General features: G+C 39.7%; 1 protein-coding gene across 3 annotated transcripts; it reads right to left on the bottom strand.

Annotated features, from left to right (window-relative positions):
• Positions 1–4,684: 4,684 nt before the first annotated feature.
• bnc1 (basonuclin 1) lies at positions 4,685–22,445 on the bottom strand. 3 transcript variants are annotated; one of them, XM_037094632.1, is made up of 5 exons: positions 22,164–22,445; positions 12,648–12,750; positions 11,364–11,599; positions 7,583–9,666; positions 4,685–6,862 (listed from the first exon to the last, which is right to left on the bottom strand). In XM_037094632.1, exons 1-5 carry the CDS (start codon positions 22,176–22,178, stop codon positions 6,082–6,084), a joined length of 3,219 nt encoding a protein of 1,072 aa, XP_036950527.1. In that variant the 5' UTR covers positions 22,179–22,445; the 3' UTR covers positions 4,685–6,081. The 3 variants fall into 3 exon arrangements, with proteins under 3 accessions (XP_036950527.1, XP_036950528.1, XP_036950529.1); XM_037094633.1 differs by lacking the exon at positions 22,164–22,445 and adding an exon at positions 18,996–19,082; XM_037094634.1 differs by lacking the exons at positions 12,648–12,750; positions 22,164–22,445 and having other exon boundaries at positions 7,583–9,656; positions 11,364–11,494.
• Between the last annotated feature and the right edge of the window lie 174 nt (positions 22,446–22,619).

The raw sequence follows: 22,619 nt of genomic DNA, 5'->3' as shown, positions 1-22,619 counted from the left end.
TTTCCATCCATGCCCTTTAACTTTGCATTGCAGTATTACATCTATTAATTCACCTCTTCAATAACTGAAAGCTTTTTTCAGCCAGTGTAGTGCATGCCATTTTGCAGCAATGCAAATTTTTAATCACTGCTGAATGTGACAACCATCTGTGTGGCTTCTCCATTTTATCATGCTTAAAGAAAGGAAAGAAAATCAAATATAATCAAAATTAAAACACCATTAACCAAAAATCCTTTACCTGAATGTTTTTGTCAACTGAATGTTTTTGTCAACACATTTGGACATTGGGGATGTTGTACCTGTGTGTCTAAAATTATCTTTCTGTGTCTCTAGCTGGTGGTGTAGCAGTTAAAGAGTCCAATTGAGGTTGACTCGGCTGCACACATCTCTCTTGAGTAGGGGTGTCATGATTCTCCAATTCCTCGATCCGATTAAATTTTCGATCGTAAGGTCACGGTTTGATTTGATTCTTGATTTTTACATGTATTTTTTTAAAGCACAGGTTGCTATGGCATTTTTAGACTAGATTTTCATGCAATATAATATCTGACCTTTGTTCGCAATGTACCACACTACATTGTCAAATTTAAAACATTTGTTAACAGCATAATGTAACAATAACTTATATTTTCAGTCAACTGGAAACTTAAACAAAATAACCTGCCATCTAGTTTCTGTAGAGCTTGCAAACTGTGGCTTTTTTGTCAACAACACAAACGTTGTCAACATAACTCACTGGAGATCCTGTCTATGGGTCTCCAGTGAGTTATCATTGTTGTTAGAGTAGCGTAGCCCCTTTTAGGAATAGGGTTGTGCCTGAGGTGCATGCATAAGGTCCGAGTGGGTGAGTGAGAGTGAGGGAGTGCACATACATGTGGACAGTGAATGAATGGGAGGGGAAGGAGAAGCGAAAGGAGTAGCAGTAGTGGCGACAGCGATAAAGTGTACTGCTGCAGTTTGGCTGTGAATAAAGGCAACAGCTCCTCACGATACAGCAAAGTTCCCTGGTATTATTTCCTGACCAGCTTAACACGTGAAAGGGGGTTCACCCTAAAGATAAACACAAACTTCGGCCATGGAGTAAATTACTCCCCTGTGCTTCCTGACCACAGTCCAGGAGCCGAACAAGAACTATGCTGTTGTTTGACTGGCTGCAGTTAATAGCTACTGGCTTAGCTAGTAGCTAAGTTAGGAGGTTGACTTGCAGCGCTTCAACATGTGTGTGTTTTTTCCCCTTGGCAAGCCGACTGGACGTGACATGGGGGTGTGACAGCATCGACGATTCCATTTTTTAATTTGATGTTCAAGATTGTGACTTAATTTCAGTCGATTTTGATTTAAAATCGAAAGCTTGACACACTTACTCTTGAGGCATGATGACAAGATACCCTCTGGAAACAAGTCCTGCTCAGTGAGCCATTTAGTCTCTTATTGAGTTACAAATCTTTATTTTTCTTTAAATCTAGTCCAATTTTATTCTGAATTATTTTTAGAAAATTCCCTTTGTCTTTAATGCACTTTGACTATCACCTTAAAATTTGGTAAAATCTGCCAGGTTGCTCCTTTAGTACCAAACAATGGCTCATAAACTTCTCTTAACATTTACACCTGAACCAGCTCATTAGCAAGATTTTCCCAAGCATTGTAAAGGATTGCTTCACTGTAATTACATTAAGAATATTCTCTTACTTACCTCAATCAACACAGTTGTAACTAGTTTTTATCTGGACTATTTCTTTAATAGATAGTAGTTCCAATCACCTTAAGTAAGGTCTTTGGATTATCCTTCAAAAAAGAGATATACATTTTATTTTGTTTTGATTCAGTGTAGCAAGAAAAAAAATGTAATTCACCTCCATTGTAGAAATGTTAGAGACAAATATCAAGACAAAGGTCAAACTATCGGATGGCTCAATAATGCAAGAGGTGAGTGAGAAAAATGTTGTTTTGTAATGTTGGCAAACTCATCAGTTAAGAAAAGGTTGATTTTTTTTGGTTAATTTTAATGCAGAACAACTAGTCAAGAGGGATTTCTTCTGCAGTGAAGCTTTCATGTTATCCTCCCATCATCCCATTACTTTATGTGTCTGTTCAAGGCTCATTGGTGTTGCTTCACCTTATACTGATTATTACAAGGCCTCCAAGGAAACAGACTGGATCAGATGGTACTGCTGCTGTGGAGTTGAGCACAGCAACAAGAATAGTTGTAAATCATCCCCTCATAACCTTAACATCCGTGTGTGTGTGTGTGTGCATGCGTGCGCGTGTGTGTGCACGTGCGTGTGTGTGGAGGGACGTGCACATGGATATAGGGCGGCAGGGGCAGAAAAAGGGCAGTACATTTTTTTCAGGCCTTAGTAACACAATATGTAGAGTAATTATTAAACAGTACTTATAGAAAGCTAACTACTTGGCTGTGCATCCTGTGTAGCTGTGAGTGATATGCAAGTGCCATTTCTTTTGTGTCAACAAATTAATGTTAACATGAGTTTATTCACATTATCATAATACTGAGGTTTAGAAGACATGCAATTCAGCGGCAAATCCTAAAAAGCAATGAAACACTGGTTTATTATTAGGCTATTTACTGGAGAACAAGTGCAAACTAGAAATACAGGCTACACATCTAAAAATGTGACAAAAGCAAAAAACTACTACTGTGACTGCTACTGTGAATATTAGTAGGAACAGCAATGTTTACAACAGCAAAGTCACAGTTAACTCAATACCTGGAAGAAGTTTAAGATTTGTGGCAAGATAAACAATTTATACAGACAGCTGTCAGATTATTAAATTATTCTTAACTCTCATCAACAAGCAGTTAGTTTAACAAGCACAAATGGGCGCTTTTTAAAAATATAACTCATATTTAAGTTGAATAAGTAGAAGGCGACTTGTTAGCCCCTAAAAGGAAGTTATGGTAATGGATTTATAACTCACAAAGATTCAAGTTGCTCCACTGTCACGTCTCATCTCATATGTGTGTGGTGAAGTTCTCGATAAGGCAACTGCTTCTCTCTCTCTCAACTCTCTAACCCTAACATAAACATATACATAACATCAAGACTGATTTACAACAATTTAGATTTACATTAATTATATATATGGTATATACAGTGTGTGTGCGTGTGTGTGTGTCAGTCACTCACTGTCCCTCAGGTTGTGGCATGTAGATATATACTGTGCAGCAAGATATGCCCTGTCTCCTTCTCCCAGGGGTATTCTTAGTTTTGATTTGTTATTCAGCTCTTTGAAATCTGAGATTATAACGCCCGATTTTTTAAGATGAATGTTTTTTGTGTAGTTGAATTTTTCACATTGTAGGAGAAAGTGCATCTCTGTGGATGCCATGGTTTTTTGTGTCTTCCAGTTTGGATTGTCAGTTTGTGGTCACTGAGCCTGTACATGGTCAGGATCTGTCTCTGCTTTCTATCTCTGACAGTACAGAGATATTGTGCTAGTTAATAATCTCTGTTTAGGGCCAGATACCATTCTAATCTACCTTGGCTTTTAGTTTCTTCTTTCCAACAATCCAGATAGGTTTCTTTGCATTGTGTTATAATTTGCTTGACTCTGATGGAGAGCAGTGTTGTTGTGAGGCTGGTCAGACTGTGTCTGTGAGACGGCAGTTAGCCTCAGTACCAACTGACATAGGTGACTCTTCTCTTCTGGGCTCAGCTCTTGAGTTTCTCTCCCCAGAGCGGGGCCGCAGCGGACAGAGAAGCAGCTTTAGGCTCAACACACACACAATAACCGTGGCGTTTTTATACCGCTGTTTTTTTACATGCCTTTGCACAAGAGGAATTTACTTATTCGTTAAAAAAACACACAGAAAGGGCACTTTTCAATATGAGGCAAAAAGGGCAGGGGCTCAGGCATCCCTTGGGCCCTTTGTGTGTGTCTGTGCATGTGTATGTGTATTCTTACAGAACATGCTTGTTAATGATATGTCTTTCTCTCGTCTTTACTTGCATTTGTTTGGTATTGAGGTAATGTAATAAAGTAACATTAGTTTTATATTGTGGCACTTGGATTACATTACTGACAAAAAAAATTAACAGCTAATTGATAACTGTATTGGAATACATTTTATAAAGTACCCTTCACACCTCTTAATATGTTGGAAAGGCTGAAGCGTGTGTGTGAAAATATACATCTATATATCCTAAGTATCATTGTTCTTTTTGTTGGTTTTTGTATAATTATGATTACAAACTCCCTGCACCTTCCAACACTCCTACTTCCTATACGTTGAGTATCACTTGCAAAAGAGGAGACACACAGTGAAAAAGTAATTTTCTGTCAAATCGTCTATAGATGATAATATAATATCAGATGATAATATGATATCATATATAAAAATAAAAAAACAAAAAAAACAAAAAGAAAAAAAACAAAACAAAAAAAAACTGACAAAAAATTGGATGGAATGAGGCTTGTAAACATATGGCTTTTTATTTAATTTGAATGAATATTGTAACACTAAACCAAAAGAAACATGTACGCCTATCACGCCTATGGTTTTTGCTCCTTTTTGTTGTTGTTTTTTTTTTCAACAACTCCAAGCAACAAACAAACAGGATCTTAAATTTGGCCCATTGCATTTAAATACAGTATGAAAAAAATATATACAGAATAAAGAACAAAACCAGAACTGTAAACTATGGTGAAATAATCAGACATGTACAACACAATGTTTTTATTTATTCCTTTTTTGAGAAAAAAAGAAAAAGATTGACATAATCTTAGTAGTGAAAGTAACTTATTTTATACAGTATATCTTTTGGTCTCTTTCAGATAACAAATTACTCTATTCACAGAATATACAGTTTAATAAACATTTAGTTTACTAGTCCTCTTTTTAGGGTGCGTTTGTGTGTGGGGTCATTATCATAAATTGCATTTGTTTACATTATTATTTCTCAGTGTTTGACTCATTCACAGTACATGTTTCTAGCTTCCAGATACAGCATATGTTCCTGCTGTTTGTCCAGTCACTCAGGATACTGCTAGTAACCACACAAATACATGAGCAATGCCTTAATCAAGTCTACTCCCATGAGCACATTTCTTTTTATAAAAACACCACTGGAATCAGAATAGTTTTCTCACCCTGTCAGTCAAAATTTTTTGTTTAGTTTTTTGTTTTATTTCTGGGTGATTTCTTTTCTTTCTTTCTCTCTTTCTTTCTTTCTTTCTTTCTTTCTTTCTTTCTTTTTTTTTTTTTTTTTTACAATAGAGCCCACATCTGAATACTGCTGTTAATCACAAAAGATGGTTGAAGACTGGGTGGGCCCTTTTAATACTGCATACCCCTTGTACAGTGTGAAGGGGTTTCTATACACACCTGTGGACTGAAAAAATCTTTGGTCAACATTAGCATTATGCGACAGCCAGAACAGTAAAGATAGATCATATAACACCACACAGTAACTTACTGATCAAGCTCACAACACTACGGCTTTTCAACAAAGACTCTTTTTAAAGAACATTGTCAAAATGAATGAAATGACACATGTAGAGCTTACTTCACTACTGCTTCTGATCAATACATTGTGCACAGCTTTACAGGGAAGAAATGGGCATTTGACAGCAAAAACACTGGAAAAACATTACGCACATGATACTGTTTCATGGCTCAACTCCCACTTGGAAAACAAAACTTTTTTTTCACATGAATGAAAATTTTTAAGATCTAAACTGGGCTCTGTGGCCAAATAAAACAAGGAAATCCATACTGCATTACTGTAAAAGAGATCAATGCTGAAAACAAATGTACTGCCACATGGAGGTTTTGGTTGTTCTTTACATGTGGATGTATAGACACAGACAGATCCATTTAATAGTTTTCAATTTTTGTCTTGCAGTCAAATTCATTTATGACAACAGCAAGTTGTATTTGCAACAACAAAACAACTCATGATTGTACTACAAAATATGATAACACGAAGAACTACAGTATGGAATCTTAAACGTGCTAATTGGTGAACCTTCTTTAGATGCCCAAAAATGAAAAACAACAACAACAAACAACAATTGGAGCAAAGGAAATCAGTCACATTGGCATATAAATTCAAATCCCTACTCCTGGTCCATTGCAGCACCTGAGCTAACAGCTAGGTTCCTGTGGAGGTTAGGGTTCTGGCTGTGCCTGTTTCTGCTTCGCACAGAGGAGAAGGATGTGTCGCAGCCAGGAACTTTACACTTGTGAAGCAGTCTCAGATGGACAGTCTTGTAATGGGCTCTGAATGTGCCCTTGTTGCTGTAGACCTTTTGGCAGACATGGCAAGTTATCGGAGATCCACCCCCACTTCCCTGAAGCCCGCTTTGTCCTCCCCCAGTGCAGCCTGGGGTCCTCTCTCCCACAATTGCCAACTCCTCGCCCCCAGGCCTCCCCCCACTGATCCCATCGCAGCTTTCATCACTGTCCCCCATTTGGAGGGCCTCCTCATCCTCTTCAACCCCTTCCTCACTACCAGCTCCATCAGAGTCCCAGGAAGACTGAGCACTGCCGTTGCCGCAGGGTGGGGCAGAAGAGGAGGTGCTCAAGTCCAGGACTGCCCCGTCCTCCCCACTAGCACCATCTTCTACACCTCTTCCTACTGCCTCTATCTCTCTTAAGGGAGATGCCTCAGTATTGTATGGCACAGCAGACATTTTGCTCATGGGGAAGACGAGGCCCATGCGGTTTTGACCTCTGAAGATGACGGAGGTCTGGCTGGTTGTGTCTCGATGGGGCAGATCTCTGTCCCGCTGATCTTGGCAGTACTCCAGGCCAACAGAAGGTGAGTAGCGAGTGCTGGCTGGGCTGAATGAGTCTTTGGTTAGCAGCTTGTGGTGAAGGTTCAAATTTGCACTGTGTCTGAAGATAAAAAAAAAGCACAGCATTAAAATCCAATTCAATGTATTATAGTCTACATGGTAAATGTTTTTGGTCCAATCTACTATAAAGACCTAGGGAGATACATTGTTGCTTGATGTTTTAGCCAGCGTTTTTTCCATTACTGCCAACTGCTTTTTGATTTTTTTATCCTCATAATTGATGGTTTAAAGAATAGATCAACAAACAGAATCCAGTCAAATCCAGTCACCCTCACCCTCATGCTGATGAAAAGTCAGGGTAAGTTTCATAGTACACAAACATTTCTTGAGCTTCACAGTAGAATAATGTACATTATTCTCCTATAAAATTGAAGCAGATGTTGACTTGTTTACAAATGTTTACAAAACATACAATGGCTCCATACAGCTCCTTCAGCTTAATCAAAGTCTTCCAGAAGCCTTGAGATTCCAAATAGAATTTGAAGATTTATGAGTAAACTTTGCCAAACCAGATCGGCTGATTTCAGTTCCTCCTCCCTGCCAGGACATTTGAACATATCAGTGTCACATCGTTTAGAACCAGTGATCTGATGCTATGTTACTGATAAACAGGGTCTCTGCTTAATGGAACCATAAGAAAACTGCCAACGGAATTGGCTTAACAGCAGCACCTTAGAGTCCTGCCTATTCTGACAACAGTAAAATGTACAGGCTTTCATATGATAACTTTGCTGGAACATTAACAATATATGTCTCTCACCTGTCTCGGCTCCTGCGTGAGGGGAAGGCAGCATTGCAGCCATCCACTGTGCACATGTGCATCTCCTTCAGGTGGACATTTTGGTAGTGCATCTTGACGCTGTAGGGGTTCTTAAAGGTCTTACTGCAGATCTCACAGTGGTGTGGCAGGTCAGCGGTAGGGTCGAGGTGAGACAAACCTGAGTCACCAAAGTCGTCTATGTAGCCATCTGATCCATCCCTGTCATGCTGTATGAGCTGGGGAGTGCCCCCGTTAGCCAGTCTGTGCTCACCCTCATCCCATCTGAGCTCCGAAATTTTGTCAGCTACATGCAATGTGTTTGCATATGGTCTATTCTCCCTTTCTTCATTGGCACTGGGTTCCGGGCAGAGTAAGCTGCTGTCACAGTGGTTCTCCATCAGTCTGTTTTCGAAGGGTGGGGGTGCACAGGTGATGACCCCTTTTTCAGTTTGCCTTGGTCCATCATCTTTGTCCTCCCTCTCTGTCATATCTCTCCCTAAAGTTTGGTCCAACAGATGCTTGGCACCCTCCCTTTTCTTCTCCTCACCAATGTAAGCCCCTTTTAACTCCTTCTCCTCCCCAGCTTGTCTTGCACACATATGCCCCTCTGCTTGGCTGCCATCACACTCTTCTTTGTCCCTGCCCTGTAATGGAGCCTCATCTTCAGAGCTGCTGTCCTTATTCATCTGTTCCTCACGCTCGACTGCTTCCTTCTCTATCTTAATTGGCATGCTTGACTTCCGAGACTTTTTCTTTGGTATAGGGTCTGTCATGTAGGGTTCAGGGGCAGTGATGGGTTTGATGGGTACAGAGGAGGACAACAGAGGGAGGGAGGGTAGTGTTCCTGGAGTGTTCGCAAGCTCTGGTGGGGTTACCAGGCTGCGGTAGAAAGGTAGAACTGGCTGTACTGTTTTTAAATTAGGGAAGAGGATGCCACTCTGGCCCATGCTGGGGAATGAGCTGTTGTGGAGTTTAGAGCTAGTGTCCACATGGCTCACCATGTAGCTGGGCACTGACTTATGGCTTTCTGCAGAACAGACAGGGATGGGGCTTCCATATTCAGGCCTCTTCTCTCCTTGAGAACTCTCATCGCCAGACAAGCTGCCACGTAAGTCTTTGTCCCTATTGTTACGGTTCATTGGCATGTGTAACCGTGGGTTTGGGTTGGCACTATGGCGATTGCGACTACGCAACGAGCTGAACACCATGTTGCAGCCCTCAATGGTACACTTGTGCTTAATCTTCAGGTGAACTGCATTGTAATGGATTTTCAGTGTGCCTTTGTCGTAGAACGTTTTCTCACAAGCGTTGCAAAAAACACGGCCCTTCTTCAGAGAGCCTCCTGCCCCTCCTGAGACTCCTCCACTGCCACTCCCATTCCTGTCCAGGGAGCGCAGCTTGCCATCAGGTGACATCTGTGTTACATCAGAGCTCATGGAGGGTGTGCATGGCGTGGAGGGTCCATCCGAGTAGTTATCACTAGTGGAGAATTCCTCTGCCTCGATCTTGGTGGTGGTGGAGAGGCTGTCCATTGGCTTGTCTCCACTTCGGTCTAGATCAGCAGTGAATAAGACAGAGGTGGAACCTAGCAGGCTGTTCTCTGGAGGGTGTGAAAGAGAGATGAGGCTGTCCCTCCCTCGGCCCTCCTGCCCTTGATCATCTAGTCTTTGATTCTGATGCTCCAATGATCCCCGGCATGACGGCTGCTGGTGCTGCTGCTGCATTGTCCCTGTTGGTGAGCCCAGAAATGGTGCAGGAACAGAGCCTAATAGCTGGAATGGCAGCATGAAGGCCATGCTATTGATAAAGTTTTCGAAATGGTGCATGCTGTTGCCGCTTAGCTTATCAACTTTGGATGTAGACAGGTTGGCTGCAGTGCGTGGGGCATTACGCTCAATGAAAGTGCGGATATCTGAGTTGGTACGGGTGCTGGGAACTAATATTGCCTGGCCCTCCTTGTCCTGCAGAGCCATCAGTTCAACTATGGACTTGGTCTCGCCAAAACGCAGGAATTGCTGCAATGTGGCAATCTCCTCCTCAAATGTCATGATGGCCCACCGGTCCAGCACCTTTCCTGCAACATCCTTCAGGCAGGGCAGGAAGAGAGGGATAGCAACATGATGCAAGGAAGAAGAGAGGGCAAGGATATTAAATAGTTTGAGAAGGAGAGGGAAAGTGAAAAAAAAAAGAGGAAGGAGAAAGCAATTTCATCATTAGCATTATTTTCATCTTTTGGGTTGCTAATACATATTCATGGGCTGGGTTAGATGACACACCCTATATAGAAGACTGGCATGGTGGCTAAATAAAGGAATTAGATGGAGTGTTAATACAAGTGAGCAGCACAGAACCCTGAGAACCCTCATTACACAGACACACTGTGTTTCATCTTGCAGGTCATTTCTCTTCATTTAAATCATGTGCATTTACTCGCTCTGCATCAGCAGAAGCAGATATAGAACACACAAACACACACACCTACACATACTACAAGCATACTAGCACACACATGCACACACACACATACACACACACACACACACACACACACACACACACACACATATATGGATGCTCAAGTAAGGGAGGGGTGATCAGAGGGTGGCTCACATTGATCAAGCGGGTCCTCTCTCCCTTCACCCAGCAGTAATCACATGTGAGTTTGGGCGTCTTTGAAAGTGAGGAGTTGCTTCATGCCGTAACCGTGATTAATATTTCATCACAGAGCATTCATTGGGCGCCTGTCGAGGATTCTGACTCTACATTCGCCATTAGATGAGCTAACATGAATTAAATGCAGCCCAACTTGAATACTTGATGATGTACTAATCGAGCCCAGCCCAGGCCTAGGCCTGCTTGGCTCCAGCTTAAGAAGAAATCTGAAGCAAAAGACAATATTTACAAATATACCCGGCACAGTTTGGAGACCTCCCCGAGCTGGTTGTACCACAGCAACAAGCTGATCTCATCAGTGGGATACCCAGAGAGTTCACAGCATTGATCGGACATCACATCCCAACTTTGTCCTGTCTTCAGCTGTGCTTTCCTCACTCCTTCTTTCATTCCTCTCCCCTCGTCTTCCCTGAAATTCCGTCTGTTTCTATCTTCATGCACTCTCACTCATCATACTGGGAGTTTTAGGGTCCAAGCCTCCAGGTTGTTTTTAGAGGATTCTGACCCTAAATAACATTAAACATGTTGGAATTGCTGGATTTTAAAATAATAGTTAAAAATTCCAAGATTCCAAGATTCAGATGAGGAGATTGAGTTTTGTGTCTAGCTATGACCACAGTTAAAAAAACAGGCTTACCAAAGCTCTAATGTGATGTACCTTCCATCCATTCATTAACAGAAATTCAAAATTGTGTAAAATCATTCATTTTCAGGGGGTATGTATTTTGAACCATTTATTGATAACAAAACTCAAGCTAATAACATTTCTTTGCAGCGTCAACCTCACTCATGTCAAGATGCATTGCTTAGTGTTCTAGTCTTGTTCATTTTTGGGTTACTCAGTTTTTATGACCCTTTGTCCCTTGCTTCCTGCCTCTATGTTAGGCTTGTCTTACTGTGTCCTGACTCCAGCTCTATACTTGAAAACATGGACCAGACATTGATATTTATCCTCTCATCTTACTCCCAGAAAGAAAACAAATAAGCATTTCCAAAAATGTTGAACAGTTTCTTTGCGTTCAGCAATTAGGTCTGTACTGGTATTCAGACATACACTGGTCAAGAATAAACATGACGAACCAAACACACATTCACACAAACTGCTCACCTGGAGGACATATCCTCGTATATAGTCCTGCAGGGTCCAGTCAAGTGCATTTAGGATCTGGATAACCTCCTCCTGCTTAAGGACAGAGAATAGGCGGTCCAGGAGGATCTTGAGGCGGATTGGGATGGCTTGGGTGCCATACAGCATCAAGCTGCAGATATCGAACACCACGTTGGAATGCACAATCTCCACCTGGCTGCTCTGGTACATGTGATGCACCTTCAGCTTACTCAGGGCTAAAATACAAACGTCAGCATTAACTGGATTTAATTTCATGAAACTGAACTGGTCCCTGGACTGACACTAAGACAGGACAGAGAGAGAGAAGACACATTGGTTTTGAAAAAGTATGCGAGGTAGAGTATAAAAATGTAAGGAACATAAAAGAAGATGTTTTTCATTTGATATAGAATAATTATTAGAAAGCCTGTGGTTTGTTTATGTACATAAAATTCAAATTCCCTCTCTGTCATCAAAAACAAGACACAAGACAATCTTTGTAAGATACTTGAGAGCTAACAAGTTAGAGTTTCTTATGCCATATCTGAAAAAATAAAATATACTATAGCTGTACATTGATATCATAAAAATGTGTCTATACCACATTCAGTGGATCTCTGGATTAGTTGCAGAATCAGAATTCCTTTATTGTTCCGCAAACAGGGACATTTCTTTCTTTCTTTCTTTCTTCTCATTTGTACATTTGTACATCTGGACAGGCATATTCTATATCAATGTTATCTGGAAAAAAAATAGTGCATGATTTAACATTTGAGATGCTTAATTTTTATGATATTCAAGTTGTCTTTGATACAGCTGAACTACTTAATAATCCGTTCATAATCCGCAAATGACTGTGGCTCTAAGTCAAACATTTACAAAAAAATTAATTAGATGTTTGCTAATTACTTTAAACAAATCTATTGCCAAGAGCAACAGGGTTTCCATGAAAACACACCAGCATCAGCGTTCGATCAAAACACTATCAATAACAACACCACAGCATGAAAAGATATTTTTTTCAAATGATGGTCATTTTGGTTTATGGCTTCTTGATATATGTATACAGTATGATACAGTACATAAGATGTGCATCACAATAGATTTGACAATGACAGAATAATTTCAGCAATAAAACGGTCACGTAAATAGCATTCATGAGCTATTTACAGAAAAAAAAAATCTATTATTATTATTAAATCTAAACTATTCATATCATTCCTGAAAGGAGCCTCAGTTGAATGTCTTTGCATTACCAGTGGACAGTAAGCTGTGAGTTCTTACCGTGTGCTACCCAGCCATGCTTGCAGTTTTCACACTGCCTCCTTTTCAGCTTCCCAGGCTTGAAGCTGTCACAGTTACAGTTCACCAAAGTGCAGCAGATAGCCTATTTGAAAAAAAAAATAAAAAAATAAAAATAAAAACGCACAGTTTATCTTTGTTTAATTCCCTGTTTTTACAACAAGCAATACCAGCGTTGCGTCTATGTGGACTGGCTAACCTCTTCAATGTTTGATTATCATCTAACATTTCCCCATGTTTCTTTTTCTGAAAATTAAATGTTTTGTTATGGCTGCAGCATCTCATTAAAAGAAATATTGTAGATGTCTTTTAGTAATATTCAGCCAGACATGTTCTTGAGTAGAATTGGACCTGCTAGTGGACCTGACAAGTCTAAAAGATGTTGTTCCAGGAGGGCAGATCACATTTCTTAATTCTTCATATTAAAGATTTAACATTATTTACATAATACCGTTTTAATATTTTGCATAATTCCAAATGTATATATTTTTTCATGTAATAGCAGTAGTAAAAAATATCTCACTAAATGTCATCTCAAGCTTCCGTGACTGTGCAGTCAAGAAAAACCTGCTAGAATGTGTGCACAGTTGAAGTTATGCCTGTCTTACAAAGCTACATGAAAAATGCACAACTGTCAAGTTGCCTACAGAAACTGAAAGAAATAGCACGATTGTCTTGAGTAATTTTGCACTGCTTTTGTGCATACCTCATTGCCTGGTTTGCCCTGTGAGAGCAGCGTTAGCACAGCTGTGTGTGTGTGTGTGTGCACGCGTGCGCGGGGGAGCGTGTGTGTGTGCGTGTGTGTGTGCGTGTGTGTGTCAGTGGTGCTGCAGGGCAGGTCCTCACAACAACAATGAAAGGTCTCAGACACACCTGGACAACCAAAACCATGTCAATCAATCCATGCTTAAGGCACACACACACATACAGACATACAGGTTAGAGGACTTTATATATTAGCTTATAGTTAATGAGCGTTATCCTTTCAGGACAGAGAAAAAGTAAGTGGATCAAAAAGCAAAAGGAAGTGGATCAACTCAGATTCAGAGCGAGGGGTAAAAAGCAGTAATGAATAAAGTTTTGCATGTAGCTGCTGACTTGGCAGGGACCCTGCTGAGAGGACACCAGCACAATGATACACTACAAAATGACTTGATTCCCTGGTTCTCCCCCTTGGACAAAAAAAAAAAAAAATCATTTACACACCAGGAACTGAGGGAGAAGTATCATCAGATTTATGATCAAAGCCAGTGTTGTTAGTGCTACATGCTGAAAACCTCATAGTGGATGTGCTACGCCACCTCTCTCCCCATGCATCTATAATGCATGATCAGTGGGGTTTTAGTATACATGAGCAGCGTGCTTAGCTCCTTGCTGGAGCTCACTCCCTCTCCACGAGTGTAGAGGCAGGAAAAGTGTGGGTGTGTGGGAGGGTAGGGGGGCCATCTCCTCCTCCTCATTTAGTCAGTCGCTTGGTTCTGCGCTTGAGGCTGTGCTTGTCCTTGAAATCTAGGATCATATTATTTCACCTTACAACAACCTCTCATCATTAGGACAGATAATTTGACCCCAGATGAAAGGTGGCAGCAGTTACCAGACCTTGAAACACAGCGTGCTATCTCCGGCCTTCAGTCCCGTGACATTCGCTTGCTTTGCTTTTCTCTCTATCACCCGTCTGGGATTATTCGCCAGCCAACTGGTTCAGCCTCCTCTGGACAGTAGTGAGGTGTAAAAACCCCTTTGCTAATCTCTCAGCAACATAATCCCATCATTACAGAGCACCAAGAACCAACACGGCCCAATTAAGATAATCCCATCCCACTGTGGGTGCACACACACCTCCTGCTGCTGCTCCTCCTAATATACATCTCAATCAGATGCCCCTGCTTGCTCACCAGCCTGTAACACACTCTCACATACACACACACATTCCGGCGAAGTGCTCCAGGTCGTTTATCTTAATTAGTGATTCATTTCATGAGTTCCTGAGAAGAAGAAGAAGAAGAAGAAGAAGAAGAAGAAGAAGAAGAAGAAGAAGAAGAAGAAGAAGAAGAAGAAGAAGAAGAAGAAGAAGAAGAAGAAAAAGAAGAAGAAGAAGAAGAAGAAGAGGAGAAAGAAATATGACAGTGCAGGGCAGCCCATCACAACTGTGGCTCTCTGTGGTCACCGAGCCCCTCCACCCAAACCATCTCGTTCTCTTTTCTGTTGTCACAACAAAGCCATGGCTGTTCGTACACATCACTGAAGTTGATGACAAGAAGACTAATTGCAACAAATGATGCAGTTGGGTCTATGTTTTTAAATCAAAGCTAACATAATGTCACTTTCTTTATATCCCTGATGTATAACTGTGTAGCCACATATTAACCCCACCACCTCTAGCACATCTTGAATACTTGAGAATGTGTGTAACATGTCTCTCATTTGCAATGGTAGCGTATGTTGTTGAATAAATTACAAATGGTGTGGGTTTAAATTAATTGTGAGTCTGCATAATTTTTAGGGATGGATTTCTGTCAGCCGATACTAATAACCAATAATGACCTGCTTCTCCTGGCAGATACCATTGAGTTAGCAGTTAATGTCAAATGTTTGTATTTCAAAAATAAGTTCACAACCTGTAGTTTATTCAGACCTGAGAGGAAGAAATTCAAGGATGTGAGCAAAAATGGATTATATAATCTCTGATAAATTGTACTCTACTTGGTTTACATTTTCCGTTATTACCATAACATATTTTGTCACTTTTCTGGTGTGTGCACAAGCGATACTCAAATGAAAGGTATCCATAGAATGGAATTCCAAAAGAGTCCACGCAGCTTGCATTTAGCCCAAAGGGCAAATACTGCTGTAGAAAAGTCTCCTCATCTCCTCACTGCTGCATGTTAAGCTTTTCCAGCTGAGTGTATCAACGTTTTTATTTACCCAGAGTTTCTCTCATCAGTGAGTTCATTCTTGAAAAATCTTATCTTCACTGATAACATTTTTGAATAGTGAGGATAAATGAAATCAAAACAGTCATGGAATATAATCAGAGATTAACACATATTCTTGGAAGCGATAGTTTTGCTCCTGATGCTATTGACCCACACAGCCTTCATATCTCTGGATCTCTATCTCAAAAGTTTCTCCAATGTGTATGAATTTGTATAAACTGACAGCACTGCTTCTGCAACTCGTTATCTTTATTTTCGTTGATATTCAGTCTCCCTGTGTATGTCTTCATTCAGCCACCAGTCCTCAGTATTTGTCTATTTGTTGCATCTTGGTTGAAAGTCGGTACACTCAGAGGTCAGGCTGTGTAGGATGGATAGATGGATGCTATGAATGGAGGTTAAAGAGGGGGAAGGTGAGGTTAAGAAAAGAGGGACCGGCATGTGTGGATGAAATATTTGGCCATGTTAAATGAAAACACAATAAAAACAGACACTGGTCATATTTGTATTTCAGTTGATTGCCGTCAGGAAAAGGTTAACTTTATATCATATACTTTATATTATAAATTACATATTATATATATATATATATATATATATATATATATATATATATATATATATATATATATATATATATATATATATATATATATATATATATATATATATTGTTGCTTAACTTTTATGTGGATGCTATTTCAATATGATTGAATCTTTGATTAGAATCAGTAAAAAATCTAATCCAGCTCTTTTCTTGGTTTCATTAAATGAAATTAATTTTCTGTCTCAGTCTACTCTATACTATCTAACAGTGTTTGTAAAATGACATTAAAAGGTTTAAAATGTGGTCAACTTTAGATATAGGATGTACTGACGTCACTTATGAAAACTACAACTGCATTATTACTTCCAAGTCAGACACAGAAAACATCAGCTTCATCTAACTGCTGGAATACAGCCATAACATCCTTCACACGCACACGCACAAACACACACACATACATACACACAATAAAATTAAACTGTCCTTTCTAGATCTTACAATAAAATCCTGCCGTATGTCTGGAATAGCCATGGCACTTTAGAGATTCAACAGAAGTGAATAGCTGCTTGGACAGAGGCAGATCTGGGATGGACGGGGTCTTATTGGCCTAATGTGGTGGAAAACTAATCAATTAGCAGCAGCCAGGCACTAACTGACACTTGATGGGAAAACAAGCAGTGGTGGTGCCAAAGAGTGAATAAAAACAGGGCTATCAGCGACTCTGAGGAAGAGGGAGACTGATGGCCAAGAGAGAGCAGATCAGATTTTACTATCAGCCATTAATGAGTTAATTATGGCATAGTGGAAATAAAGCAAGCGAAAGTGTTCCTAAAGGGAAATATACATGAACACTAATGTGCATGGCACAGAATTTATTTACATGTGGCTCAAATAAAACAGGCACCCACAGGCTAGCAGCTGTGCTGTAAATCATTTTGATGCACATAAGACAAAAAAGAGCAATGAGATCAAGATTTTGATTATTTATTGTCATTATAATCATCAGCTTATTTTTTCCTTGTAAGGATTTTTTGCTAAACATTTTGATCCCTTGTGATAAAAAAGCAACAGATTGCTGACAGAATATCACTTTCCTTAACAAATTCAAATGTATATAAATGTTATGTTATATAAATATACACATGTTAAATAAGTTGTAACTAATTGATTTATTAAAGATGAATAAAGCATTCATTAATGTTTTATAGTTCAATTATAAAACATTTCAAAAGAAAAGTTTGTAATAAATCTTTTGTGATGTTTATTTTTCTCCCCACCTGGCAACCTAAGAGTCATTCATAGCAATAGTTTATAATGGACTGATAAATCATTAACAAAGTGATTAATAATTACCATTGGTGTAATTAGTTCCTAGTAATTACGATGTTTTATAAAGATTGCTTTATTGGACAGTTAGTAGTGCACTCCGTATATTATCTGTTAGTCAAACAGTCACTGAAGTTGACACTGAGGCCAGAAAATGTAGGCTGTTTCAGTTCCCTATCATTTTAAAGATATATGAGGAATATATCATCATATATTTTTTGAGTGAATATCTTTTTTTCGAAAACAATCACCTCTGGCTCTGGGAATGAGACATTTGAGACACTGTCTTTATTTTCTGACATTTTAATGTCAATATGAAAAATAACACAACAGATTAATCAATCATGACAAAATAACCAAAGATATAAAATGTAACTGCTTTAACATTTGCAGGAAATATGCATCAAAGTAATTTTTTTGTTCAGTCGATAGTTTACCTCACCTATCACCAAATGTCAGCTGGGAAAGGCTCCAGTTTACCATGACCCTCCAAAGGATCATTTGATATGTGGATGTAAATTTCATTTTCATCCGTTAAACTATGGAAATTATACATTATAGTAGTTTACACTGAGCATTTAGAGCCAAACTGACACTGCTTAAGTCAAATAAAAAAAACAATCACTGAACATGTTAACATCTTTCTATTACAGTTTACTTTTTACAATTTAAGGGCAACATTTATTTAAATGGCCGAAATTCACTAAAAAGCAAACAAACCGCTTCACAGGGAAAAGCTAAACATTCACACACACACACACACACACACGCAGATGCAATAAATATCTTATCCCAGCCAGAATACAAAATGCTCAGGAATTTGGTGGGAGGACAGTGTTCCTGGTACCACTCAGACATCCACTAATTAAACCACCTCAGCACAAGAACTTGACAGTGTGTAATGTGTGTGCAGCACAAGCAAAGAATACTGTCTCATGAATAAATCACGCCTTGGACTGGGTTGTGTATGTGACAGCAAGGTAATAAAATGTTAATTGATGACAAGTGTTAGTTAAAGAGAGGTTACGATACATGAGCTGCTCAGCAGGCAACATGATCCTGCCTCAGCTTGTGATTTAATGTCACTCTGCTGAGAGAGAGGAAGCACTCAAACACAAAGCAGCAGAAGAAAATCTTGGCGTATTCCCTCAAATGATTACATTTAGTTTTACATTAAATATTTAACTTTTTATACACAAACCCTCTGCTGCAAAGCCATCCAACCCGTGTTTAATTTAACAGCTTATTTCAAAGTAAAATCCATGTGAGTAATAGCTTTTTAAAATACATGTAAAAAAATAAAAACCACAAGTGTTCCTTTAACACGAGAAAACAAACTCAGGAAAAGCCTGGGCGAGTGCAAGTAGTAACAGGCTGTGTTTGAGCCTATTAAGAGTCCATACAGCCCAAAGACAGCGTGAAAAATTCATCCAGCAATCAATCACAAGCAAGCACACGCACACACACACACACACAAAATGTTTCAACACTACAGCAGGCAAAAAGGTTTTAAATCTTTACCTTAATATCCATGAGAAAATGTTGGCTTCTTAAAAGAACAAAAAATGAATCTCAAAGACAATGAGCTGATGGAAGGGAGTGAGGGAGGTGGGTGAGCCAAAGTTTGGTTGTCTTCCTGGTGTATGTGGCTACCGGTTAGGAACTCGGAGGGAATGTTTGGCTCAGAGAGGGAGTAAATGAGGGGAACATGTTAGTACACTGAGTCTGAGAGAGTTTGGCTCCCAGCTACGCTCTGATTAATATCAGATCTCTCCCTCTCTCCTCGCCTGCCTCTTGACAATCTTGTCACATCTGGCTGACAAATCCTCACAAGCCTTTTGGTGGTGGGGCAGAGCAGATGCAAGGGGTAGCTGCTGTGTGTGTGTGTGTGTGTGTGTGTGTGTGTGTGTGTGTGTGTGTGTGTGTGTGTGTGTGTGTGTGTGTATTGGGGGGGTTTGGGGGGTGTTAAGGGGGTACGTTGGGGCCAGGAGGGGCGCATCACAGCTTGAGGAGATGCTCAAGGGGGTAAAAGGCTGGAGCAGATACACCACTCCCACCCCCATCCTCTCACGGATGGACCATCATGAACCTAATGAAGCTGATGAGGTTGGTAGCCAGAGTCCGCCACACACACATAACACACACAAAGAGGAATACAACTCTGTAAGGACGAGCAGGGGCCCTGTGTGGTTGGTGTGTGTGTGTGTGTATGTGTGTGTGTGTGTGTGTGTGTGTGTGTGTGTGTGTGTGTGTGTGTGTGTGTGTGTGTGTGTGTGTGTGTGTGTTGTGCCCCGGGGCCCTGCAGAAGAACAGAGAGACACCCACAGAAAGAGATGGAGGTGGAAAGAGGAAACAAAAGATGGAAGGAGTGATAGAACAGCAGGAAAAAAAGAGATAGGACATAAGTGTGTAAAGCGAAAGCCACAGAGGGGCAGTCTATACACACACACACACACACACACACACACACACACACACACACACACACACACACACACACACACACACAATAATTTCAAATCATTTTCATGTATTGCTGGAGTAATGGCCTCATTGTAAAATTAAAAAGGCAAACTGTTAGAGAAACATTAAAACCTTACATGGCAGGTTCGACCAGAGCTTGATCATATTCAATACATGCATCTGTTTACTTGATGAAGCTTATTATTATTATTATTATTATTATTATTATTATTATTATTATTATTATTATTATTAGTATTATTATTAGTATTATTATTATTATTATTATTATCAATAATGATACTACTACTACTACTACTACTACTACTACTAATAATAATAATAATAATAATGATAATAATAATAATAATAATAATAATAATAATAATAATAATAATAATAATAATAATAATAAGGGCAAGTAATACCAAAATGAAATTCACTCTGCACTAAATATTCAAGGTTTAATTTCACTTAAACCACCAATAGGTGGTTATTAATCTATGTTATGTTCCATTAACTGCTAATAAATAGAAATCCATAGGATGGCTCAAGGATCAACATTATTATGTTATTTTAATATTATTATTAGAATTATGTTAGAGTTTATAAATTACAAAAATAAAAGAAAAACACATTTCTCAGATTGCTAAGGTAGAACAATAAAGCAATAAGGAAGTCATTGTAAATGTTTATTTTAAGCAGCACAAATATGTCAAAAATCATACTATGACTTTAACTTGGATGATCTATCAGTATCTGTTTGACACTGACTTTGCTTATTAAGTGTATTTTCATGAGCTCTGCTCAGTTCGGACAAGCTGTGATCTAACAGGGAATAAACCACAACTGTTTTTCCTCCGACTGTTTAGCTCTGTTTACACACACACACACACACACACACACACACACACACACACACACACACACACACACACACACACACGCACACACACACAAATAGTTCAGACACACAGATATGGTGAGAGTGTTTTGCCGCTACCGACACCACCAGTACAGACAGCTCAGCTAATTGTTACATTATGGCTGCAACAAAACATTAGGCTGCTCTTAAATTACATTCCAATGGGTTGTGGCCAGCAGCCAGGAGGCTACAGGAACTGCACAAAGACAGACAGGGAGACGGGTGGATGGACAACAGGTCCAGGTAAGAACTTGAGACCGGTTCTGTCCTCTGATGGTTTGAAACACCCTTTTTTTTATTGTCTTTAGGCCAAAGGTGAAAGTGCTTGATGTTGAGAAAAGAATGTAACTGAACATCATAAAGTCAAAAGTGATAAATAAAAAGTTTGTTATTAATGAGAGTGACTTATAAGGCAGACAGAAAGAGAAAAATACCAAGTATCAATAAAGAAAAGAGGATGAAATGGTGGAGAAAAACGGAAGGGAATCACATACAACTGAGCGGGACACCTAACTTGTCTGTGGTGAAGTTACTGTTATTCTTCATTGGGAGTTGTCTCTGGATTCTTGGAAGGCATGTAGAGACAATCTCTGTCCACACTCTTTTGTTTTCTCCATCAGTCACAGGAAAATCAGATAGTGGCCAAAAGAAGAAATGTCTGTGTTTTGAATGAGCTCCGGCAACTTTCAAGAAAACTAACAATTTAGCAAACACTTTACATCATCGAAAACTGGCATTAAATATGTTGTCAGATGTGGAATCTTGCTTGTTTATCCTTCAATCAAGTTGTTCCCGATTTGAATTAAAGTTTTGCCTGTTTCAGATAATTTTATTTACTCAAAGTTTTTGTCAAGCTGTCTGTGTTCATAGACAATTTAATGAACTTCGCATGTTTTTGTTGAATGAAAATTATAGTGTGTAGAAAAAAAAAAGTTTTGGTCCAAAGTACAGTATCCAAAGCAGTATCTCTTTCACGTAGCACATGGTTTTGGCATTATCAAAGCATTTGAAATGATACACCAACATATCGAACCCTATGTGACAACTTGTAACACCCATACCTGCATGTTTCTACTCATGTCCTGTCACATGAAGTAGTGAATGCACATGTATACAATTGTAAAATGTAAAACATCTGTATTTCTCCTGAAGTGCATACCCTCTGAGCACACTCCCGACTGTCACTCCGATCTACATAAACTCCTTCCAGTTTGTCTCAGTTAAACATATCCTGATTGTGTGAGCAGGTGGTGTGTGTGAGAAGAACAGACAGAATAGTAGTGAAAAGCTGTCTCTCTTACCTCAGCCATTGTCATTTAGTCAGATGTTTCCAAGGATACCGTGGAGTTTGCCATTCCCCGCGAGTCCCACAAAACAACTGGCTCCAACTCTCCTGTTCGCTCAAGTACTAATGCAAAAGAGCCATCACACCCAGCAGCATCTCCTTCCACAACACAGACACACATGTACTCTGCTTCACACACACACACACCAAGCCACCAACATTCACTCCACAAAAAAGAGAAGAAGAAGTAGTCACTGTGCTTTTACTCTCACTGCACAGATGCACACACACGCACACACACGCCTCCTCTGCTTTCTCTCCTCTAATGTTGCCGTGGACTGGCTCTAAACTACTCAAGATGTTCAGTGTGTGTGTGTGTGTGTGTGTGTGTGTGTGTGTGTGTGTGTGTGTGTGTGTGTGTGTTGAAACTGGGCACAGGGGATTGGAATGAGATCCTCCCACTCTGCATTCT

Source organism: Acanthopagrus latus, chromosome 4 (genome assembly GCF_904848185.1).
Source record: "Acanthopagrus latus isolate v.2019 chromosome 4, fAcaLat1.1, whole genome shotgun sequence".
Taxonomy (NCBI): Eukaryota; Metazoa; Chordata; class Actinopteri; order Spariformes; family Sparidae; genus Acanthopagrus; species Acanthopagrus latus.
The sequence above is the reverse complement of the archived record's forward strand: the minus strand, read 5'-3'. Positions and strand labels throughout refer to the sequence as shown.